At 32.3% G+C, this 25,029-nt stretch overlaps 2 protein-coding genes and 1 long non-coding RNA gene across 12 annotated transcripts in view; 2 read left to right on the forward strand and 1 right to left on the reverse strand.

Moving 5' to 3' along the window:
* Flo2 (flotillin-2) overlaps positions 1-25,029 on the forward strand; it is a 315,478-nt gene that overhangs the window by 66,263 nt on the left and 224,186 nt on the right. The window lies entirely within an intron of this gene.
* Positions 896-23,345, reverse strand: LOC106617461 (glucose dehydrogenase [FAD, quinone]). Of its 7 annotated transcripts, XM_036371235.2 has the most exons (4): positions 23,020-23,345; positions 20,908-21,335; positions 13,145-13,244; positions 896-3,444 (listed from the first exon to the last, which is right to left on the reverse strand). In XM_036371235.2, the coding sequence occupies exon 4, from the start codon at positions 3,248-3,250 to the stop codon at positions 1,358-1,360; it is 1,893 nt and encodes a 630-aa protein (XP_036227128.1). In that variant the 5' UTR covers positions 3,251-3,444; positions 13,145-13,244; positions 20,908-21,335; positions 23,020-23,345; the 3' UTR covers positions 896-1,357. The 7 variants fall into 7 exon arrangements, with proteins under 7 accessions (XP_036227128.1, XP_014090137.1, XP_014090136.1 ...); XM_014234662.3 differs by lacking the exon at positions 13,145-13,244 and having other exon boundaries at positions 20,908-21,308; positions 23,151-23,345; XM_014234661.3 differs by lacking the exon at positions 13,145-13,244 and having other exon boundaries at positions 23,151-23,345.
* On the forward strand, positions 3,397-4,617 carry LOC118682444 (uncharacterized). Its single transcript, XR_004978270.2, has 3 exons — positions 3,397-3,532; positions 3,697-3,766; positions 4,478-4,617. It is a non-coding gene; the product is annotated as an uncharacterized lncRNA (long non-coding RNA).

The following is a 25,029-nucleotide window of genomic DNA, read 5'->3' on the forward strand; positions in this document are numbered from 1 at the left end:
TGAAAATAAAAAATCGAATCCGGTCGTCTGTGATCTTATGTCTTCAAAAGCTGGTGTTATGGGAAGAACGCTAAAACTGTTATTTTTTTAGTCTTAAAATCTGACAAATGCACTATATTTTTTCGGCATAAAACCACAAAAAAAAAAAATTAAAATACTACAGTGCCACCCAGCGTCGGTTAGTCTAAAAATTCCTGAAGTTGGATCTCATGTATCAACAGAGCGCACCGAATCATGAGAAATTTGTTTTAGTGTACCTATAGTTGAAGCTGTGAGATTCAAGGTATTTCAGTCTTAATCTCGCAAAAACGCGACAACCAAAAACGAAGTTTCGAGAAGATTCTCACTCACTTCGTATTCTTCTGAAAATTTACTATCATTTGTTTTTCGTCAACGCAGTGCTTCGGTATAAATACTGATAATATAACATAATGTCCATCCCCATTTTCACCGTTATCTTTCCTACACTTTTTATCGTCGCCCCAACCTTAACAGAACTAATCCCTTTTAGCATTTGTCGGTAGGCTATGGGACGAAGCTTACTGATGAAGTTTTTTGATAACAAAAGCAATCAACTTTATAAATTCATACTTCCAGATTAAAGCAAGACTAACGTCAGTCTTTCAACTTCTAACGGCGATGCGAGTAAGGTGAGTATTACGAGGAAGACCAATGGTCCTCATCTCCTAATCACGATTCAAGTGCTAATTGTCTATTGACTCGTTCAGTCGGTTCATACATCTAGCTTGGTATTACAACTCAGCTGTTTCCTGATATAACCTCAATTTAATTCAATACATTTTTCAAATAAAACCAATTTCAAAGAGCATAACATATTTTGTTTATTCAGTTTAACAATTATGTTTAATATGTATGTAAAATTATAATTTTAAATAACTTAAAACAATATCTACATTATTACTACTATTATATAATTTTTATTGCGAATGGTGATGATGTAGTCGATAAATGTTTGCGAATAATATGTATGCAGCAATAAATTACATATAGTGATGCACTATTAATTAATGATAAATTATCATATAGTGATAAATGTGTGAAATAAGCATGTAGGAGGAGCTTAGGCAGCGAAAACATCTTAAAATAAAGATATATGACTCGATTGGAAAAAGTAGCTCCTATGGAACATAATTAAAAAAGGTCTACAGTTAATTTATTTACTATGTGTATGAGACGGTGTTTTGAAACACCATCCGCTCGATGGCACCGCTTACGGTATAAAGCTCACGTACGCCCTGATTTATGATCGTCACATGCACTGACGGCATAACAGCCAAATAGTTCCCACAAAAGCTTACGCTTATTACCCCCTTAATCATAGCTATATCATAGTGGTCTAACTCTTCGGCGCCGCTGCGCGATATTCCGGATTTTTTAACCAATCCTCCTTGATGAGGTCAGCACCTTTCTCGCCAATCATAATGACCGGCGCATTTGTATTGCCACTACTGATTGTTGGCATAATACTGGCATCGATTACACGCAGTCCACGCACGCCGTAAACCCGTAGCCGTGGATCGACCACCGCTTCAGGATCCCAAGCCGGTCCCATTTTGGCAGTGCCGCAAGGGTGATAAATTGTCATTGAGATGGTACGCGCTTGACACTCCAAGTAGTCGTCCGAGTATATTTTGTATTTCTTGCAATTCGGCATTGGACGCTGGTGTACACGCGAACCGAACTGTTTGAAGACTTTAGCGTTTGCTACGCGTAGCGCAATCTTTGCACCTTCCACCAGAGTCTTTACATCAAACGGATCATCAAAATAGTTCGCGTTAATAAGCGGATAGTGGAAGGGATTTGAGGAGCTCAGACGCACCCAACCACGTGAGCGTGGACGCAACAGTAATGGCATGATCGTCCAGGTGTCTTTGTTGGCAATCGGCTTATAAACTTCCTGGTAGAGTGACTCTTTAAGACCCAGTACTCGTTTCACGCGTGCGCCATTGTCCGAATTAATGGAGGCGGGTGCCATATGAAACTGTATATCAGGCCAATCGATGGAGTTGTTCGAGTAAGGTGTGTGCACAAAGGCTAATCCTTCAACGCCACCGAGCGTAGTCATCGGTCCACGTTCACGCAGTACATATTGCATGGTGAGTGCCGTGGGATTGAAACGATCTTGTATTATAGCGACAGGTTTGTCAACCAGAAACGAGAGGCCACCCATACCAACGTGATCTTGCAGGTTCTCACCAACCGGCAGGTCCTGCAGCACGCGTATGTCATGTTTTTCCAGATGCGCCTTTGGTCCAATGCCTGATAGCATCATTATCTGCGGTGTATTGATAGCACCAGCGGACAAAATGATCTCCCGTCTTGCGCGTATGCGAAATACCTTACCGTTCTTAACAAACTCCACGGTATGAGCGCGCATGGTGCCTGGCTCTATGACTACTTTGGTGACATGCGACTTCATAGAGAGATGGAAATTCTTACGCAATCTAATTGGACGTAAGAAAGCCTTTGCGGTGCTGCAACGTGAGCCACGACGTATAGTGCCCTGTGCAATCATAAAACCAGCCTGCTTCTCACCATTGATGTCACGATTCTCATAACCAATCTCGCGTCCCGCTTCCACGAAAGCGGCAACCAATGGTGAGTGCCAAGGTGATTCTTGCACCGTCATTAAACCGCCGCGTCCATGATAAGGGTTTTTAGCTAGGTAGGGGTTACGGTTATCCTCCGATTTCTTGAAGTAATGCAGCACATTATTATAGCCCCAGCCGGTGTTACCTAGCGATTCCCAGTAATCGTAGTCATGTCGATTGCCACGCACATACAGCATATAGTTGAGTACACTCGAGCCACCGAGCACCTTACCGCGCGGCCAATTGCATTGATTATTTTTCATGCCGAGACAGGCTTTGTTGGACGGTTGTGTCTTATACTGCCAGTCAAGTTTGCTCAGCTGCAGGTAGGCGGCCAATGAGGGCACATCGGAGATCTCATTTTCATCTGGACCCGCCTCGATGAGTAGAACCTTCCATCTACGCATTTCTGTCAGTCGATTGGCCACCACGGCGCCGGCCGAACCAGCGCCCACTACAATGAAATCATATTCAGGATACAGATTCAGTTGATCGATGGGTCGAGCCTCTGGATCGACGCTATCGTAGCGGTAGTAAGTGATGGCGGCGAGCAGTAACGGTATGAGCCAAAGGCCGGTAGTCACTACGCCGAACGTAGATTTTATCACAGTCGTTATGAAGAGTAGATTGAGTACCATTGTCTTTGGAGTGCGATTAATATGCCGTAGTCACTTAGATTTCGAGGAGTTTATTTTATAAACTGTTTATATTTGCCAGATTGTGTAGTTTTTCGAGTAACTGTTATCACGTTATGATCCTTTGCAGCAGTTTTTTCCGCTTGCTCATTGTAAAATGTGCTGTGATGCGGACAATACCACGTCCGACGGCGTTACTGTAATTTAAACAAAAAAAAGAAATAAAAAACAAATAAATACAGTTTTTATGTATGAACAGTGGCGCACTATACTTGTATATAAAAAGTTCGTGGAATAGTTAATTAATGCAAAAATGTTATGAATTATTTTGATTTCATTAAATATTTACATTTATGCTTGTTTAAATAAATTAGCTGTATATTTATATATTTTTATTTGCAATTAATAAAATAATTTCTAAATGATGTTTTTGATTTGCTTTCTTTCAGGTGAGCGATCCTTAACTAGAAAAAATGTGACTTACTTTTGATGAAACCGGTTGATTGCGAACACTTCTCAGTGAGTTCAATATATATCACACGTTTTATAAAACATTTAAATGAAACGTGGATTATAGTTAATAATATTAATTCATAAGTATAATCAACGATAATCATTTATATATTTTAATTGGCACTATAATAAATTTAGTGAGTGAAAACATATGCAAAAAAATCAATACTGTCAGGCTGGTATAGTTTCTATGATAGTGACAGTGGCTCGTTAAAATTTCTACGGGATATATGAGCGCTGAAGACGCAAATGCTGATAACTGCAAAGCCGATGAGCTAACCAGAGAGGTCACCCTTGCCCCGCTCACATCGAAATGGGACCGAGTTGGCCCTCCTTTGCCATATCTTGCATTCTAGCACTGGACCAATGGAGCTTGCGTGCGCTTAGCAGGCGCTGGTCCCTGATTTCTTGACTTTATATTAAAAATTTTCTCTTTTACGAAACGTAAGTTGTTTTCTGTTCGTGGTCAGTTTGTGATTGTACCTACTTCATTTTTAAGGTGCACAATTACTGTGGAATTAAAAAAATCGATTTTTATCATACTTCGATAAGTTATACCCTGAAAAATAACACATTAAAAATTTATATCGAAATTTCAAATAGTTTTTGGTAAAAATTAACCTATTTTAAAAAGACACTATTTTGTCAAGTTTTGATCTTTTTGACCGTATTTCATTGTGCAGACAATATCTTCTTGTAGAAAATTTTTATTTTTAGGTTTCATCCACGGAGACGGCAATAGTGGCAGTATTTTTTAGCTCCACCTGATATCGCGTCTAACACGCAAAATATTTAATTTTGTTTCACAAAAATTTTACAGTGTATTCCTAAAATATATTTATAAATGCATCTATAAATCCAGAGTTTTTTTTACTTTGGAAGGCAAGCACAGCTCTTGAAGAGATTATGCCATCTCTTAGAAGTGCATAAGGCAAAAACAAATATTTTTTGATATCTAATTTAGACCGCTAGTATTTTCCATCCCTTAAATCACTAATTTTATTATATGTGTGTCGCAAAGTGTGAAATACATAGTTATATAAGCTTTGGGACGATGTCGATACGAGTATAAGTAGTACAGTGAAAGTTTCCTCGGATCGCGTTAGAGGAATAGTAAGTTCAAAACAGGTGTGATATTAATGTGAATATTTAAAGGTAAATCCCGAAATGCTGAAACGATTGACCTAAACCTGAATCTGATTACTTAATATAAACCACACTGGAGACAACCAAGAAGAAGCGGTATACGCGATCAACGTGAGTGGTTGGTTTTTTCCATACTTGAACTGGTGGAAGAAAGAAAACGTGACAATTTTATTTTTTAATTAATTTGGTTTTATTTGGGGAAAATTATACTGGCGGCTTTCTAAATAACCAAAAAAAAATAATAATAATAAGAGATTTGATGAGCAATGAAAATAATAAGTGCATCATCGCAATCATCTCCCAAGCTCCATGCACGTGCTGGCGATTTGATTGGCTTCAAAGAATTGTTGCGCCAAATATACAATTAATTGTAATTAATTTGGTTTCTACTGACGCAAATTAAACAGTTATTTGTCTCGACTGCATTGCCGAGATAGTACTATCAATCTGTAAACATTTCAATTGCGACAAATTAAAGAATAAATAGCTTACTATATAATTGGAAGGCAGGTTACTGTCCGCGTAAAGGCCTAATTTGAGGCTCAATGAGTAAATAATAATTAACTTTGCTTGTATGTTGCTTATGTAACAAAGAAATGATATCACGAGCTGTTATGGCACAGTTGATTTAAAACGTTCAAGGTCTAGAAAATGTAATGTGTTGTAATTAAAAAAAATATATATTAAAAGTAGTTTTTAAATCATAAAATAACTGTATTTTGAGTACATTGTAATGTCGTTTATTTATTTAAAAACATTGTGCAATAAAATTATTTGTCATAAAGAACTGTATGCGCGGTAAGGCTTTTTATAAAGGGGGCAGAGGAAGAGTGTTGAACCAGCTGCGGTTTTGGAACAATTTTTTAGAGCGTATTATAATTTCCTCCTTTGATTTAATTTTTTTTAATTTCTATTATAACTACATTTATGTATTGTACGTTACTTGCACGTTTTAATATATAATTTCACACCCATGTGTATCATTATACTCTGAACAGGGTATACAAAGCTTGTAGTACCAGAAGGAAACGTCGGAGACCCTATAAACTATACATACATATGTCTATGTACATAATCAGCATGACGAGTTGAGTCGATTTAGCCATGTTCAACTGTTTGTCCGTCTGTCCATCCGTCTCTATATGTATACGCAAACTAGTACCTCAGTTTTTGAAATATCGCTCTGAAAATTTGCGCACGTTCTTTTTCTCCCTAAGAGGCTGCTCCTTTGTTGGAACCACCAAAACCACTATGGCATATAGCTGTCATACAAACTGACCGATCAAAATGAAATGTTTGTATGAAAAACTTTTTTTTATTTGATAAGATATCTTCACGAGGTTTGGCATATATTATTTGGTAAGGCAATGCTACATTATCCAAAGGAGTTGTTCAAATCGGACTACTATAGCATATACTTATACATATGTAGCTGCCGTGCTACCTGAATGATCATATGTAGCTAGTTCTTGTATGAAAAACTTTTTTTATTGAACGAGATACCTTCACAAAATTTAGCAGGAATTATTGTCCATGTCAACACCACACTCTCCGAAATGGTTCAGATCGGATTCGTTGCAGCCGAAGTTAACGTTTCTTCTCGTTTTTTAAACATGATAATTATTAAAAAACAATAACAAAAAGATTTTTAATGCAGTATGCCAGTATTTAGTTCTATTAAGACTGTTTGATTACTTAATAACAACTATGTAATCAACAAAAAAATAAAACAGTACGATATTGCTTGTGGATAAACAAAAATTGTATCTTTAGTGGTGTGTGACACTGTTTCGTTACCTATTATTAGTAACGCATGCGCACTAAATTTAAATAAAATCAATTTTGCGTATGATAGGAAGCGTTCGTCAGTACCAAGTTCGTTGCGTGAGTCTTTTGTTTTTTAACAACGAGATTTTTGATGTGTTTGTATGAGTTTTTGCTTTAGTCATTGACCCAGTTACTGCCTAAGGAAACAACAATTGACAAATAGGAAATCAAATAAATGAAAAAAAACGAGAATATAAAGTCGTGAAGTAATAAAAATTTGGAATAAATACATATATATGTTCTTACACCTTTTGTTGGTTTTCATTACTTCTATGTAGTATTCAATTACTTGACAATTCAGTTAAGCCACAAGGTGCCGCACTGTTTACTTAATGTAAATTTACATAGCGCAATTAGTTTTGTCTATTATTTATTTTAAGCATATTACTTTAACTTTCGACCGACAAGTCACACATATATATGTAAATTTAATAAGATTTACCAGCCATGTGAAGGAAATTTATTTGCAGTCAGTTTTTGCAGTGATTTGTGTAGAATTGTTTTTGAAATTTTATTTTTTATTCTCTTTTGACTTTTTGTTGATATTAAATTAGATTTGCTCAGCGCTGGTCTGAAACGCTTAACTTGTTCGCGCTTTATTATTGTTTGAGTTCGTCTCTTTGTTAACAATTATTAGCGGTGACCAATCGAATTCGTTTCAATAACTATATTTGACTACTTTAGTGATTTTCTATATTCTGCATACGTTGATAATTGCAGACATGCATGCATACATAAGCGGTTATTTCAAGGAATATCGCGTTAGAAATATCTAGAAAGACATTTTTGAGCATTTTGCTTATATTTAAATTATTGACTTGGCTGAAAGTTAAATACGAGTATATTGTGTGGAGACGCAAACAAATTAACAAAACTATAATAAGAACGTGAGCGTTGGCCATGATTGGCAAAGCAGGCTGACACCACTAAGCGTATAAGTACAGTGAATACTTAATATTATCCTTGTAATGTTAGTCAGAAAGCTTTATGTATTATAAAACTGCTATCTAAGAATGAAAGCATGGGTAAACTAGAAAAAATTTTAACTTCGGTTGCACAAAAGCTAGAATACCCTACATAAATAAAGAAGTTTCCATACAAGGACATGTATTTGATCGATTAGTTTGTTAGCAGTTAATTGGGGTTCCGAGCTTTCCTTCTGGCTATTACAAACTTCGCGGCAATCTAAATAAATTGCGCAAGGTAAATAAATTGAAGGCACTATAAAAAATGCTTTTAAACATCCTTACAGCACAATTAATTAAATCTTAGTGTTTCCCGATTGAAATGTACTAAATTAAGTTGAATTAAGGAGACAATTCAAAATTATCTTTCTTTAATTTCATATAAGCATTCTTATACCAAGATCAGGGTAATTAGTCAAGGCAATTAGCATCTTAGTTGATAAAATTGTTTGCGGTTCAAATACACTCCATTAAGCTTAAATAATTAGTATTGTGTAATTGTTGAGAAGTATTTTGTAATTGTTTTTGAAAACTTGTTAATCTTTGATTTTTCTTAATTGATAACAGAAATAGTGAACATTTCTACATAAACCAGTATTGATTGGATCACGTTTTGTACCGAAAAAACTAAAATATATGCTGTTGATTTGTTGCCTTTTCCTTTGATGACCTTTTGTCTCACTTTCTCGCACATTGTATTTTACAGCTCTCAGTGAACTCACTTGACAGAGTTGCATTTGAAAATTACATTTATTGTCAATGAAATACTAAATATTAATTAATCATTATATTTATATGGCCTTTCCTCGAATTCGCTTTTCCTACTGAGAGGGTTGTATGGAGAATTTTATTAAAATTTGTAATAATTAGGTAATCAGTTAAGTTGAAAACACGTGTCAAGGTTGCAAGGGGATTTTACAACAATTGATTGTCAATTAATTATCAATATATTGTAATTATCTAATTGCTATTAGTCTACCGAAATTAAGAACAAATACAATTATATGTGGTATGTATGTTATACAGGTTTGCTGAAATATAACATTGTAACATTGAATCGAACATTTTCATGCCAAACTATATATTTTCAAAGCTGGAAACATCTCCGTTAATTAATAACCTTTTCTTTCTTTTAAGAATTTATGAAAATTTTGTTGTAGTAACTGACGATAAATTTAATAATTTTACCTACGTTATGTTAACTTACCAGGGAGAACTGTCAAAAGCTGTTAGAGAGCACAGCAACTGTAATTTTTATAAATTATTCCTTTTTGTGTTAAACAGGCATGTTAAATACTAGACTTCACATAAGGCATTAGGGGTAGTCAGTATTTTCAAAAAATAATAATTTTTTTTAATTATCCCAAAATATAATATCTTAGAAATATTCTTCTAAAATTGATTGTTGATTTGGCAAGTAGTTTGCAAGATGTGAGCCTATTTTTAAGAATTTTTTTAACGTAATGTAATTGGCTGCCAAAACTTTAAAAGCTTTGTCCCAAAACTGTGTTTTTTAAACTGGTTGACCACTTTAGATTGAAAACCGCTTCAATGATTTTTATTCGGAAACATGAAATACTTGTGCCTGACCGAAGAATTTTTCTCAGAATTTTGATTTTTTTTTATAATAAAATTAACTGTTGGAAAAAATCTAATCTCTCGAAAATCTGAAAACAATTTTTTGAGGCTGCCATTTTGTTAATTAAAAAAGCTTCGATCAGGCACTAGATTATTTTGGCCGATTGAGTTTAGTGCGATCTCTAAGGATTAGTGATGGTCACCGCAAAGAGCTTTGGAACTGGGACAACCCAAACAACCATTACTTTTAAAATTATACTTTTTTTTTCAAATTTCTGTCAAGTCAAGTCGAAACCTTATTTCATGATGCTATGTTTTTACTTTTATAAAATAAAAATAATTTACTGACAAGAAAAGAAATTATTTAATCTTGTTATTACATCATACTCCATAATTATACCTTTGAGGGAGGGTGTAACGTTTTTACTTATATAAGATATTTTTGTGAGTTTTTTCGCAGTTCGAAATATTATAAGACAGCGTCGTGAAAAATACCTAGGAAAAAAGAAATATATAAATCTTATATTACTAAAATCGACAGTGAATATTAAATTTTTTTGTCAATAAGTTACCTCCATACATTCTCATAAACTCATAAATAAGTATTTCAAAATAAAAGCAAAATCTGTTTAAAATTTCAAGTTCTTTGTCGTATGACTAGTTCTATAACATATATTCTATGCATATATTAACACATATAACAGTCTAAATTTGTGCATTTAGCATGGTCTAATAACAAACATTGTATAATATTAAGAATAAATTCTTTTGTATTTAAGCTCACCTTGAACTTGCGCCCATTTATTGAGTCAAAATATTTTTGCGTAAGAATCAAGTTTTTTTCCATTAGCTAAGCGAAAAATTTCCAATATCTTTCATTCACCACACACCCCTAAAATATGTGTGTATGTTTTGATTGGCAACAATTACTTGCTTAAAATTCAGGCATTTCAAGTTCAAATTAGTTTTATTAAAATACTGATTTATAAATGATTCAGTCGGCGTATGTTTGAGTGTTGCTGTCGCTTAAGAATTAGCATTCGAAAAGAAAGAAAATAAATTTAGTGGTAAAAAGCTGTATTATTTGCCTGCAGAAGTCGTCATTCGTGACAGCGTGATACTCGTATCGGCAAATTAGCATTTTCATAGCTCTCGGTTAGTTGTGGTCGTGTGTGTGTATGTTGTGCTAAGCGGTGTTAACTTCCGTTTCCGTATAGCTGAAATCACTTGGCAAGGTCAATTGTCTTTATTTGTTCTTGTGTTTTTTTTTTAATTATAGTGCTTAGTTTAAAAAAAAGTGTTAAAAATGCCTTATGGTATGTGGCATTAAGTTTTTGTGACTTTTTAATTTTTTTTTACCGTTATGTATTGTTATTTATTGTTTATTTATAGTTAATTAAATTAGTTTTGCTGCAAATATTTTACATAATTTAATGATTTTGAAATGTAACCACCAATCTGTCGGTCGTTGTTCAAATCTCCGGCTGTACCATAACAATAAAAAAATTAATAAAATAAAAATAAAAATGAAATGCAAATCTTTTTACTAAATAATTACATTTTTTAAATCAAAACTTTCATATTGAGTGGGTTTAGTAAGTAACAAGCAACCGATGAAACGTGGTTGAAACCCCTGATAAGTGGATAAATTAAAAATTAAATGAAATTTTTTTCTTTTATTTAATTATTGTATATTTATCGGTTTTTGTTTTATTTAATTATTGTATATTTATCGGTTTGGATAGTCAAATATTTTTTTAATTCAAATATTATAATTTGAAGTGGTTTAATTGTTTAGTAATCGATGAGTCATGCATCAAAAACACAAAAGGAGAAAAAACTAAAATTGAAAATGTTTTCATAAATTTCATAATTTTTTTTTATTTTAAGTATTTTGTATTATTTAGTGGGCTTTTTCGCCGTTGTGAGAAAATATCAAAACATGACATGAAAAAAAGTTATTTAAAATAAATTATTTGGATTAATTTTCTGTTATTTATAATGTAAGATTAAACTCGTGGTTTTCATTGATTAATAGTTACCCAATTTTATACTCGTGTTGTAGAACTACCCTTCCAGTTGGTCAATGTAACCTATTTATATCAACATGTCAAGATTGACTTGTCGAAAGTATTCATTATATGTATGTATTTCAATAAATTTATTGTGAACACAGGTCCTTTTTCGTATACAATTTTAGAAAAAGATATAAATAAATTAAGTTATACGTAAAAGTAACAAGCTAAATGTGCTAAGAAGAATTACTTTCTGAGTTGGCTTACTTCTATAAATTTCGTTCCCATTTTTCTTGTTTGGTATGCTCCACATGCATTTAAAATTCCATTAAAACTGTAAAATTTTTCTTGAGATAGTTCCAATTTTTTACCTGAGATTCCTGTATCTTTCAGCTTACGAGTAGTGCATGTTATAATTTAGTCTATAAAGCGATGATTCATTATCATTTAAAGGCAGTTTTACGTTATCCTTTATTATATTTCTTTTTGCATATGATATATGTAGGTCCACTAGCTGTCCTAAAATGGTATTCAGTTATATTCTTAAAGGACTGGAGGAACTAGTTTATGCCATCGGCAACAATTTCAGACTGCTCGTGACCACTACCATCAGAATATGACGGTAATCTTATACTGCGATGTTTTCGTCGACGCACAATAAGGGAGTTTTCCGAATCATTACTATCTTGTTTGCCTCTCTCATCCTCCAACTTATAACCATCTTCTTCTGTATCGGATAGGTATTCGCTTAAATGGTATTTATTTTGTCTTTCAACATTCTAACTATTTTAGACTTTTTGGTATTATTTATGTCTAGTTTTATAACTGAAGTAGAATATACGAAATACATATATTTTAAGATATAAAATAATCAAAATACTGATTCCAAGTATACTTATGTTTTTTTTTTTTTTAATGACTCTACAATTATCCTCCTCTCGCAAAACCGACCTTATGTACAAAGATCAGCAACAATGAATAGGTATTTTACGGCATAGGTAATGTGAAAACTGAATAAAACAATATTTAATAAATTCTCAAGACAGTAAAATCAGACCAAAACAAGTTAAAACGTTAACTTCGGTGCACCGAAGCTATGGGTATTATATTCACAAATATAAAGGTTGCTTATACGAACTTGATTCCGATGGTTCAATGTATGTGCATATCGGTGCTATATGATATAGTTATCTGATCTGAACAATTTCTTGATCGTTCAGTTAATATGGCATATTCCTCCGCTCTAAACAATATCTTTGGATATTACATTGTTGCTTTAGGAAATAACTCATGCAAAATTTCGTGAAGATATTACGTCAAATAAAAAAGTTTCCTATGCAATCACTTCATTCCGATTGTTTAGTTATGCTATAGTGATCCGATATTGATGATCAATAAATTAATTTCGCAAAACTCATGACATATTAAAAAAATAAAAGGCAAGGATTCACATAAAAGTCTTGTGAAGACTTTTTGAAACCACTCATATTGACCGGTTGGTAGTTCGAAGGTTAACTACATCAACCTGTATATTTTTTCTTCGCCTACTTTTAATGAAAATAATAAAAATAAAAAATATTCTGAAACATTTTGCTTCTTTAAGTTATTTCATTATCTTTAATATTTTTTTTTACCCATTCACTTGAGTTTAGATTTACCGCACATACAGTATGCATACTACCACTTTGTTTTTTCTAACGGTATTATTAATTTATAGCATTGCCGAAAATTAATTTTATTAACAATATCTGTATACTTGATAATTTGTTTAAATATTCGGCGATATCAAAGACAAGTTCATGTAGATTGTATATATACTGCCTATACAAATATGTACATGCATAGACACTTACCAATGACTGCGAGAAATATTGCCTTTGTTGATGTTGTTATTTCAAATTTATAAATTTTAATTAAAATTTATTTTTGTCACGGCGCAAAAACCAGATCTGCCTATAAAAATATTAAATTGAGCTATCAGTCCGAAAATCTTTAATATTCATCTTGGTTTTAATACGAAATTTTATTAATAAAGTCAAATGATATATAAAATAAAAGGTTAACAATTTTCTAATTTGCAGCTTATACACAATTTTTTAGCAAAAGTTACAAACTTTCAAGTCTTTATAATTATAAATATTGTTTTGTGTGTTTTATTAAGAAAAATATTCGACTTGTATTTAAAAAACACGTATAATCATTTTTGAAAAGAGTTACAACATTTAAGTATCAAAGTTTTTCTTTAGCGAAATGAATTATAAAGGCTAAAAATGTTTTAACATTGTCAGAATTGTGAAAAAGATTCGAGTTAAATTACATAAATTAAAAATGAACAAAAAAATATTTTGAAGATTTATTTGCTTATTTCTTAAAATGCATTGCAAATATTTAGAGCTCTGCCCAGTCTGCACAATCAACTCGTATGCCTGAAAATATGCAATGTTTTTCCCTCATTAAAGTAATTTTGTGAACTTAAATATATTTGGCCTAGTTATAGGCGTTTGTTTATTTTTGTGTGTGGTTGATAACTGTATATTGAACACTGATGCAGTAAATTATGTGTATCAGCTTGGAAGTGAAAATGCGTACTTTTATAATTTTTTAACATATATACATACATATATACACATAGTTAATAGCAGCCTCATAATTCTTTATATTAAATTGTACTGGAAAACGTTGTTGCTTTTTTGAATATGTACATTTTTTGCCAAGAGAGCAGAAGATTCGACTTCAAAGACCGCTCATATTATACTCATTTTCATATTTAATATTTCTAAATATTTTTTAAGAAGTTCAACTATTTTGTATTTACATTACATGCTTAAAATTTCTTACTTCTTTTGTGTTTATTTTATAGTACGTTATTAGTGGGGTCTTGTTATGCATTTTCTGAGAAAATGTATCATATTAACAAATATTTTTTTTATACCTTTTATACCGTCAGAAAGTAGAGATTACAACAAACATAAGCCTACTAACTTTTTTGAAAAACTCTGATATTGCGATGTGACAATTTTTAAGTGACTATTAGGGTTTTTTTTTTAAATTAAAAATCGAAATAAGATTAAATAGATCCTAAATATTTTAAATAAAAAAGTACAGTATGTTGTTATGTTTTGGGCATAAAAAGGTAAGTATACACCAAATATCTTGAAAGAACATTGTTTTGTACAAGATAAAAGTAAAAAACCCAAAAATATTCACACATATATTTTGAATTAAGTGGAAAAGTGTAAATATTATACAAAAGTTGTAGATCTCTTCATTAGTAACAACTTTGCCATATAACTTTTTTCTATAGCTAGATTTTCCGGAAATCGAGATAAACCGTTTGTAAGCATTAAAAATTCAACCACGCCCTCCGCTTTCCGACCTCAGATCGCGCGAAAAGTAGTTTTCCTTTCACTTTTGTTATTTCATCTTTCGTTTCCAATGGGTTTTAACCTACTATAGATCTCTTTCACTCTTTACCATTTTCAAAGGCTTCTGCACTGGTCTATTTATGTAATTATTTCTGTGAAAATTTTTTGTTCACAACACTTGATTTATATTTGATAAGCCAAGCAAATATATATAATTATTCAGCCTTTGTTGATGTTTGTAATATTAACTAGTATTTTTTGCAATTAAAGTTTAAAAGTATAATGTGATTCTTTCGTTTTTATTTTCATTCCATATCATTTTTTTCATTTGGTTTTAAGTTTACACATTTGGTGTGCTTATTGAAGTAAAACTAAATAAATTTTACATATGTAAATTTATTTAAATTATTTACTTTTATTTTATGTTCTATTTTTGTTTATTAATTTTTTAATTAATTTTAATTTAAAAAAAAAATTTTTTTTTCTTAATTTTTTTTCCTAATTTTTTTTCTATATTTGTATTTGCTTTTTTTATTTCAATATAATTTGCTTGATTACTCGGTGATGAGTTCCATTAAATGCAAGTGTAGTGGTATTTCGATGTGTACACACATATGTACATGTAAAACACATGCCCCTAGACACTTGTAGCAATGAACCGGCTTTTTGACCGACTTCCACTTATGAGTATCACATTGATTACAACAACAGCAGTCTTTGTAATGCATAGCATGTCAATAACTTTGAACAGTTTAGTGCTTCTTGTGTTTAACCAATTTTTGTTTGCTGCGCTCTTTCCCTTATTTTATCCTTGTCCCTCTCATTTTTTTCCCTTATGCCTCCCTTTTTCCCCCTTTCCCTTTTTCCCTACGTTCTGCCCCTCATTTTACTATAATTCATCTCATTTTCGCTTTACACACTACTTTATTTTCTCCACATCTTCTTTGTCAGTTATTACGTATTGGTTTATTGCCAAATTTACTCTCGACCAATCGCATTTCATTTTAGTTTTTGATTCAAGCCAAAATCGCCCTTTATTTAAATGGTCCATTTTAACGACTAACGGCTCATTCGGCTAAAATTTCGTAAATCTTTTTGGGATAACAGTTAACGTAATGTATTTAGCAATGCATTCCACTATTTTGAGGAGACAAAAGTTATGCTGAGCGACTTGTGAACGTCTGCTTTGTAGTTGGTGACAGCTGTCAGGCGTTCAAAAATGTACCTCTGCCTTCCATAATACCATACTAAGGTAGCGCACAGTTATGTCAGCGATAATCGACAGTGAAATTATTTTTATTTGTATTTTTTATAAGTATTAGTGTGTACGTGAGTATGTGTGTGTGTATATGTGCGTACATATGATTCACATATCTTTCTTTGCTGTTGTTTTGGTCAGTCTGTCAAGGTCGTTTTGGCCGTTCATTGGCGTGATGCGTATTTATTGTAATGTGGGGCGGTGTGTTCGTTTGCGTATGTGTCTCTGCATGGGTGTGTAAAGCGCGTTTCGCGTGTTGCAAACTCATTTCCATGTCCGTAGGTGGTGTTCGGTTACAATTGTAACTAGCGGCCCATAAAGGCAAATGATATGCAAATAATATTTGAAATATGATTGTGATAAAATTTAGAGCATGTAGATCTACACACCTTATTATATTTGTGTCCCACTTTTGTCTTCGCTTTATTAATTAATTAGAAATATTGGGTAAAGTGCTCAATATGATTCCATACATATGTATATGTACATACATACATACGAAATAACCATTTGTATTGCGTAAATCAATAAGTGCCCAAACTTACTATATAAACTACTTTGCAATTAATATTAACCACAAAATCAACTAGTCAGCCTACTGTTATTTTTCCATTCAAACTACCAGTATGTTTAACGTCATCATGTGATACTTGTGTCAGTTAAGAGATTTCATTCTGAAATATATAAGTCTCGTACTAGTTCCAAACCGATATATGACTCAATTTACATAACATACTAAAGAATAATTTTTATTTGGATTTTGTTGAGATTTTCTGTGATTTTTTTAAAATAATATTGGCTCCTGCTGAACTAACTTTCAAAACCATTGTTATGAATCTGTTGCTTTCAATGTAGTTCAATTTTAGGCAGGAATTTCTAGTTATGAACTGGTACTTTTTGTTGACTGGTATGTATGTATATGCACATAAATATATTATATGTACCAGGCGAACTAGTGACCATTCGGTAGTATTTCTTGAATTTATTTGTGGTATTTTATCTGTCGCCACAACAAAACTACATATTTTTTGGTTATTTATAAGAATGTCAGCACACATTTTTTTCACTTCCAGTATTCGAATTTGCACTAAAAAAATTTTTTTTTTAACTATTCTCAAATGTAATATTTTTTAAGCTATAAATAATGTCGCTTATAGTTTTAAATTTCTTCTTATAAACGCATATTATTTTCTTAATCACTTACTATGTAAATGTTGCTAGTCTCACAAACATTTCGATTACTTGTGGTTATTCACTGGAAAATGACTGTTTCCTTCTAAAACAACAAGACAAAGTCAAGTTCTAACTTCTTTACTTAATTTTTACAAATTATGATAGATTAAAACTTTAATTTTTTGAAGAAACTCAAGGAATTAAAGCTTTAACGTTAAAAATTATTTATATATATAAAGAAAAAAAACTCAAATCATTGACTTCTTATTGCACATTTTTGTTGCTTTGTTTTTTGTTTGATAAAATATGTTGGATAATTGCTAAGTATGTAATTTAAAATAAACACATGTATAGCATATAATTGTTTAGAAACATAAAACTCGTAAATAATACAACCATATATACATACTTGTATATCTTACATAAACAATCATTTAAAATTACCCACTACCAAAGTGACGAACAAAAACCATTTTTGTGGCAATTGAACAGCCAAAGACGCACTGCAATCAAATGTTTACCTTAATGGCATACATGATAATTAAATGCGTAGGAAAATAAATGCATATGTGTCTATACGAATATACAGGGGAAATACCACACACACTCAAATGTGCTTTGGTTGAACTAAGTGCAACTGACTGTCATGGCTTTTAACATTCAACTTGAACCCTCAATTGCCGAAGTCAATGGAAGGTAAACAGCAACACGACAATTTTCTTGCGTCAGCTTGTCATTGACATACACCATACACTGGGTCACATGTAAGGCATGCAGAGACATTTGCTGTGAGGCAATTTAAGTACAACAGCTGCTTTACTGCTCTAATTTAATTGTTATTGACTTTATTTATTATACCCAGAACAAGGTATATTAAGTTCGCCACGAAGTTTGTAACACCCAGAAGGAAATGGCGGAGACCATATATATATATACATACCTATATATGTATATACTTGTATATAAATAATCAGTGCAAGCTGCTGCTTATTTGTCGGAATGACCGATATCGCACAACTTTAGCTTATAGCTGCCATACAAACTGAACAATCGGAATCAAGTACTTGTATGTGAAACTTTTTTATTTGACGTGATATCTTCACAAAATTTGACGTGGGTTATTGTAAAAGGCAATAATGCAATCTCCGAAGAAATTATTAAAATCAGATCACTATATCATATAACTGTTTTACAAATTAAACGATCGGAATCAAGTTCTGTGAAGGGTATTATAGCTTCGGTGCAACCCTTCTTTCATTTTTATCCCCTTTTATGCTATAAAATAAAGCACATGTGAAGGGTATTGAAATCAAGGTTTTTCTTGTTTTTGCCGTTTTCCATGAAATTTTTTTCAATTATAGAATAGAAATGTTACAAAGAAACAATATATTTATTATAATATTTTTTGGAATAATTACGCTGTTCTATTTTCGTACACAGTGGTCTTTTCTTACTTGCTTCACATTCCACATTGTAACCAAATAAGCTTTCAATGCTTATTTAGAATAATTCATAATAAAATCGCTAATTTGATGACTTTTTCTGCCACTTTATTTAATTTTTTTTCATTGTTTTATTTTTATTTTTTATTTAATTATGTTTGTAAAAGCACATTATTGGTTACGATTGTTTGCCTTCGCTGCAATTACAAATATATAATTTCCTTTCATTTTCATTTTACGACTGCAGGGTGATTAACTTTTTCGCCGTTCGCTTTTGGCGCCATTCATTCGATGGCGTGCGATTTCAGCAATCTATGCAAATTGGCGCAAATAAAGCGATATTACATGACAAATATGGCTATTATGCCGATCAATAGATCGCTGGAGCTGTGTTGGCAGAGGCAAGTTTGTCGGTTAAGTCTTTTGTTTGCTGTGCTGATTTAATGCATTTTCAGCTTTTCAACAGCGCTTTGCTCTGGTATTGGTGGTATTATTGTAATTAAGTTAAATATATACATATGGTATGTAAATATGACTATATGTATGCAAGTTTGTGGTTGCATGTGTGTGAAATTGGTTAAAAAATAGATCTTTTGTAGGAACCAAAGCAAAAACACTTCAAAAGCAAAATCTAGGCTTAGCTTTCGTGTTTTTTTTTATCACAAATTTATGTATTATGGGCTTAATAGTTGAGCTGAACGCTAAAAATGTGCGATCGGTGATACACAAATGTTAATAAATCCAAAAGAAAAGGAAATAATAATAATTTTATTAAACAAATTTTTCAAAAAATTTACAAAATTTGCACAACCATTACAAAAATTGTAAAAAAAAAGTAATATTTATGTCGTGGAAGTTAATATTGCACCCAAATATTGTCATAGCTGTACGCTCACGAAGGCGTGTCGAAAAGGAAAACTAAATTTAGCTACAACATATAAAATTACGCTTGCCACAGCACCAAGGCATGCAAAATTTCGCGTTTCTATGGGAAAAATTAGAAAATTGCACATTCATGGGAGTTTACCACCACTTTTTATACTCTCGCAACCTGTTGCTACAGAGTATAATAGTTTTGTTCACCTAACGGTTGTTTGTATCACCTAAAATTAATCGAGTTAGATATAGGGTTATATATATATAAATGATCAGGATGAAGAGACGAGTTGAAATCCGGGTGACTGTCTGTCCGTCCGTCCGTCTGTCCGTCTGTCCGTGCAAGCTCTAACTTGAGTAAAAATTGAGATATCTTTATGAAACTTGGTAGACATGTTTCATGGTACCGTGAGACGGTTGGTATTGCAGATGGGCGTAATCGGACCACTGCCACGCCCACAAAACGCCATTAATCAAAAACAAATAACTTGCCATAACTAAGCTCCGCAATAAGATACAAGACTGTTATTTGGTACACAGGATCACATTAGGGAGGGGCATCTGCAGTTAAAATTTTTTTTTAAAAAGTGGGCGTGGTCCCGCCTCTAATAGGTTTAATGTGCATATCTCCTAAACCGCTAATGCTATAATAACAAAATTCACTGGAAGCAAATGTTTTTAGCACTTCTATTGACGGTGTGAAAATAGTTGAAATCGGGTGGCAACTCCGCCCACTCCCCATATAACGGTACTGTTAAAAACTACTAAAAGCGCGATAAATCAAGCACTAAACACGCCAGAGACATTAAATTTTATCTCTGAGATGGTATAAGATGACTTTATAGGAACCGCGTTCAAAATTAGACAGTGGGCGTGGCACAGCCCACTTTTAGGTGAAAACCCATATCTTGAGATCTGCTTAACCGATTTCAACCAAATTCGGTGCATAACGTTCTTTTCATGTTTCTATGTCATAGTGCGAAAATGGGCGAAATCGAATTACAACCACGCCTATTTTCCATATGACACCATTTTAAATACCACTTGATTCTTTCACTTTCCACTATGCAAATCAAGCAACAATGATTATATCGGCGTAAAACTTTGCGTGAATAATACGTTTAAAGTATGCCACCTTGTGACCAAAAATTTTCTAAATCGAACCAAAACTGTTCAAGCCCCTAAGTACTAAATATGTGGACCCCAGTGCCTATAGTTGACCTTCTACCGAAAATATCAGTCAATCCACAAAGAAATCTCAAACGAGTATACCATTTGACTTTGCGAGAGTATAAAATGTTCGGTTACATCCGAACTTAGCCCTTCCTTACTTGTTATATATAATATTTTTTTCTAAGCACAAGCCTAATTTTGCAGTGCAACGGCTAAAACGCTTTTCTTGTCTGCTGCTATTACACATTCTCATCTACATACGAGTAAATAATATCATAGATTACTTAGTTTGCGTTTATATTAAGCCTAAACTAGCGTTTGTAACTTACTGATCGTGTTCGCTATTGTTTTTGTTGATGTTCCTGCTGTTGTCGCCGCTACTTCTTTCTTGTTTGTTTCGATCAACACATTTATTGTTTATTTTCGTTATTATCGCCGCACAGTGTACTTGCCAAGTTTTACAAGCAGAAAGAGGCAAATACAAGCAAGTCGCACAAAAAAACTCGTCCTGTCAACCGCGTGTGTGTTTTTTTTTTATTGTTGCACAAACGAGTTTAACACCGAAGATGGTCGTTGAGCGATAATTGTTGTATTGGTTTATGTAGGTCACACTTGCATATTTTTGCAGAATTTGTTTTTGTTTTTGCTTGGTGTTATTTTAAGTTTTTAATATTTGCATTGAATTTTTTGTTGTAAACTGTTGAATTTCTCTTTTGTAAAATTTGGGTTGCTATAAGTAATGAATGTTGTTAAAAAGCTAAAGAAAAACAAAAAAAAAATAAAATAAAAAAAATTTAATTTGAAAGATTTTTAACTAAAATAAAAAAAATTAAATTTGAAAGATTTTTAACTAGGTGTTTTGAAAACTAAATTCCTTTGCTAAACTTTTTACTTTTATAGAACTAAATTTTAACTGTAAAATATATAGCTTGATTTTATTATAATTGTTATTACTTTATATATCATTATGATTGTATTATCATTATATTATTAATATTTATACCCTGAACAGGGAATATTAATTTTCCCACGAAGTTTGTAACACACACAAGAAAGCGTCGGCGACGCTTTAAAATATTCATACTTATACATAAATGTTCAGCATGACGATTTAGGATGATTTATCCATTTCCGTCTGTGTGTATATACTCGAAATAGGTCCTCAATTTATAAGATATCGATCTGAAATTGTGATCACGTCCTTTTTTCGCCAAAAAGTTGCTCATTTGTCAGAACCGCCGATATCGGACCACTAAAGCATATAGCTGTCATACAAACTGAACGATCAGAATCAAGTGCTTGTATGGAATAGTTTTTGATTTGACGAGATATCTTCAAGAAATTTGGTACGAATTATTGCCTAAGGCATCGCTGCAGTCTCCAAAGAAATTGTTGAAACAAACTGAATGATCAAATATATATCTTGGGTCGAGAACTTTTTTATTGGACGAGATTTCGTCAAGAAATTTGGGGTGAATTATTATCCAAGGCGTTTGTGCAATCTACGAAGAAAATGTTCAGATCTGACCACTTCTTAAAGAAACCTTTTGTATTTGTGAAGGGTATTATAGCTTCGGTGAAACTGAAATTAACGTTTTTTCTCGTTTTAATATTTTCGTCAAATTATTATATAATTTATAGTTTATTTTATTAACTTAATTGTTTGTTTTGATCTAGTTTTTATATATCATCAACTTTATTATTTACCAGTTTTTTTCTGAATTGTATTGTTTTTCTAAATACATTAATATTATTTATTAATATTTTCATTAAATTTCAGATTTTATACTTTTTGTTTAACATTTTATTGTATTTTGTTATAATTTTTTTACCTTTGGCCCTTATATTTTATAAAGTTTTTAAATTTAATTTTTGTTAATATAAATATTAGTTATAGATTTTATTGCTCATTTAGTTTTTTATATTTTTATTCTTATATATTTAGTTTCAAAGTTTATTTTTATTTTAGCTTAAAATATTTTTCAAAAATTTTTAAGATTAATTTTTAATGTATTAAATAAGTTTTATATGTAGACCTTTCACCTAAATTTAATTTAATTTTTCTTCTGATTGAGGTGCCTTTTGCTTTAAATTTTGTTAAGAATTTTTTTTGGGTTTCTTGTAGTTTTGTGTTTTATATTATATTACATGGTAATTAGTTTTAGTTAATTTTTTATTTCTCATTCTTTTTTAGAACTCAATATTAATATTTTCTTATATTATTTATTTTTATAATTTTTATTTTTTTGTTATGTATTAATTACGGTTTATTTTAATAATATATAATACATTTATTTTACATATATTACATAATAAACAATATTTTTGTTCTATATTTTAAATTTTTATGAATCTAAATCAAATAAAAAAAAGTATTTTTAACAGCTAAAATATGAAAGGTTAATTAATGTCTAAAATCTAAAAACGAAAAAAGTATTAACCACAGCTTTTTAGCACACAAATTACATTCGTCAACGTCAGACTATTGGGCGATCACTGTATCACACACACATTTGTATTTAAATTGTTGAATATCACACCTATTATTCTCCCACAAATCCCTAGCACTTACAAAAACGGAAACACAAATTGACTGCCGTTAACCGTTAAATACGTTTTCGCTCGCGTAGCGTCGTCCGCGTTTAGACCATCAACGCGCGCCTGTTCGTTTCGAACTGTCTGCAGCGCGCCGCTTTAACGTTCCAACTTAGACTGAGACACCTGAAGCCGCGCGTCGACAACAAACAGCTGATCGCACATGCGCATAGCCGTACCTGCGGCTAAACAAAAGGTATGCAATGGCAGATAGCAGCAAATGCATGCCGTTAAGCAACAGCGCTGATTGTTCGATGACGACTCCCGCCGAAAGTGCGCGTTGCCAACTTGTTTGAAGCATAGTATGCATGAAAGTAAATATACGCGCTTATTTAAGTATGTATGTGTATGTTTGTAATATGTGTGTAATAATATACTGCTTGTTTGGCTTTTGGCGTAGATAGTTTACAAAACATTTCTGCTGCTTCGGCTTCGCTTCGCATGGCACACGGCTGGGGGAAAAGGCCGAAAGTGTGGAGAAAAATTGGAAAAATAGTGATTTGCGTTCAAAGTCTGCAAAATACTACTTGCTAGCCGAGTTGCGTGGAATTTGGCGACGGCATTTTTGCTTTGCGTTTCATGCACGCTGCCTAAGTCGCTGTTGTTGTTTTGAAATAGTGCTTCACTTTTTTCAAGTGATCATTGACGACACGAAAATCGCGATCATATCGTTCGCTTTACACAAAGAGTACTCATATTGTATATATATATACATACATACAAACATTGTGAGTTACTTCGTGTGATCCTATTGAGTAACCCGTTTCGCTACATTCCGGACGAAATTCGGTTCGTGTTTGTAAATTATTTTGCTGTGCTTTATTTACATACATTCCTGCGGTATTTCGGTAATTAATATTTCTTATGGATATGTTTGAATATTTTATGAAATAATGTCATAAATTATGAAGCCATAGAAATTTACTTCTCGAAACTACAAAGAAATTAGTCCCGTTTTTATAAACGAGTCGCAAAAGAACACTCGCTAAACAAAATATCCAGAGTAATAATGAAAACACCTCTACCCTTCCAAGTTAAAATAACTAATTTTAAAATTAGAATTCTATTATGGAAAATAAATATAAATGGGAATTGAAAATATCCGACAACATCAAAGGTATTGTTTACCTTAAGGTAAATTAGGTATATGTTGTATAGTTACCAGGTAGTTGATGCCTTAATAAAGAACAGTTTGTTGTAACTTGAACGTGCGCGTCCGTTAGGGCTGAAAGTGGCGCGGTACAATTACCTGGTAACTCGTTATTGTTTTGTAGATCTTTGTTGAATATAGTACAATGTCGTTTTTGCGGAAGTGTAGTCCTCTGACAGTTTCTGTTATATTTGTGGCGATTATATGGTATTGAAGCAAGAACTTAATATTTATTACTTCGCGTATTTTTGCTTAAAAATTTGAGTTTGAGGAGTGTGTTCCTCCTGGTTTACATATCGCCCAAAGAGGACGAGTAAGTTTATTGTACCAATGTTGAAGGTTTGATGGGTATATTAACGATCTCATTAGCAAGTAGCAGATATTTTCATAGAGTCTTCAAAAAGAAGCCTTAAATCAGTTAAAGCAGCAGGTATTTTCGTTGGACCAGATATTCGACTGCTAATGGCTGATCCACAGTTCATCAAAACTCTGACGAATCCTCTAAGAGAGGGGTGGATTGACAAACACTTTAACTACAATCAAATGCGCAAAGAAATGTTAAAATCATTTCAAGCTTTAGGTTGTCTAATGAGTCTAAAAGTACATTTTCAACATTTCCACCTCAACTGCTTTCCAAAAAATGTAGGAGTGTGAGTGATAGAAGATATAAGTGAGATGGAAATGAAAATCCAAGGAAGATCGACCC

This window comes from Bactrocera oleae, chromosome 5 (assembly GCF_042242935.1).
Source record: "Bactrocera oleae isolate idBacOlea1 chromosome 5, idBacOlea1, whole genome shotgun sequence".
Lineage (NCBI taxonomy): Eukaryota > Metazoa > Arthropoda > Insecta > Diptera > Tephritidae > Bactrocera > Bactrocera oleae.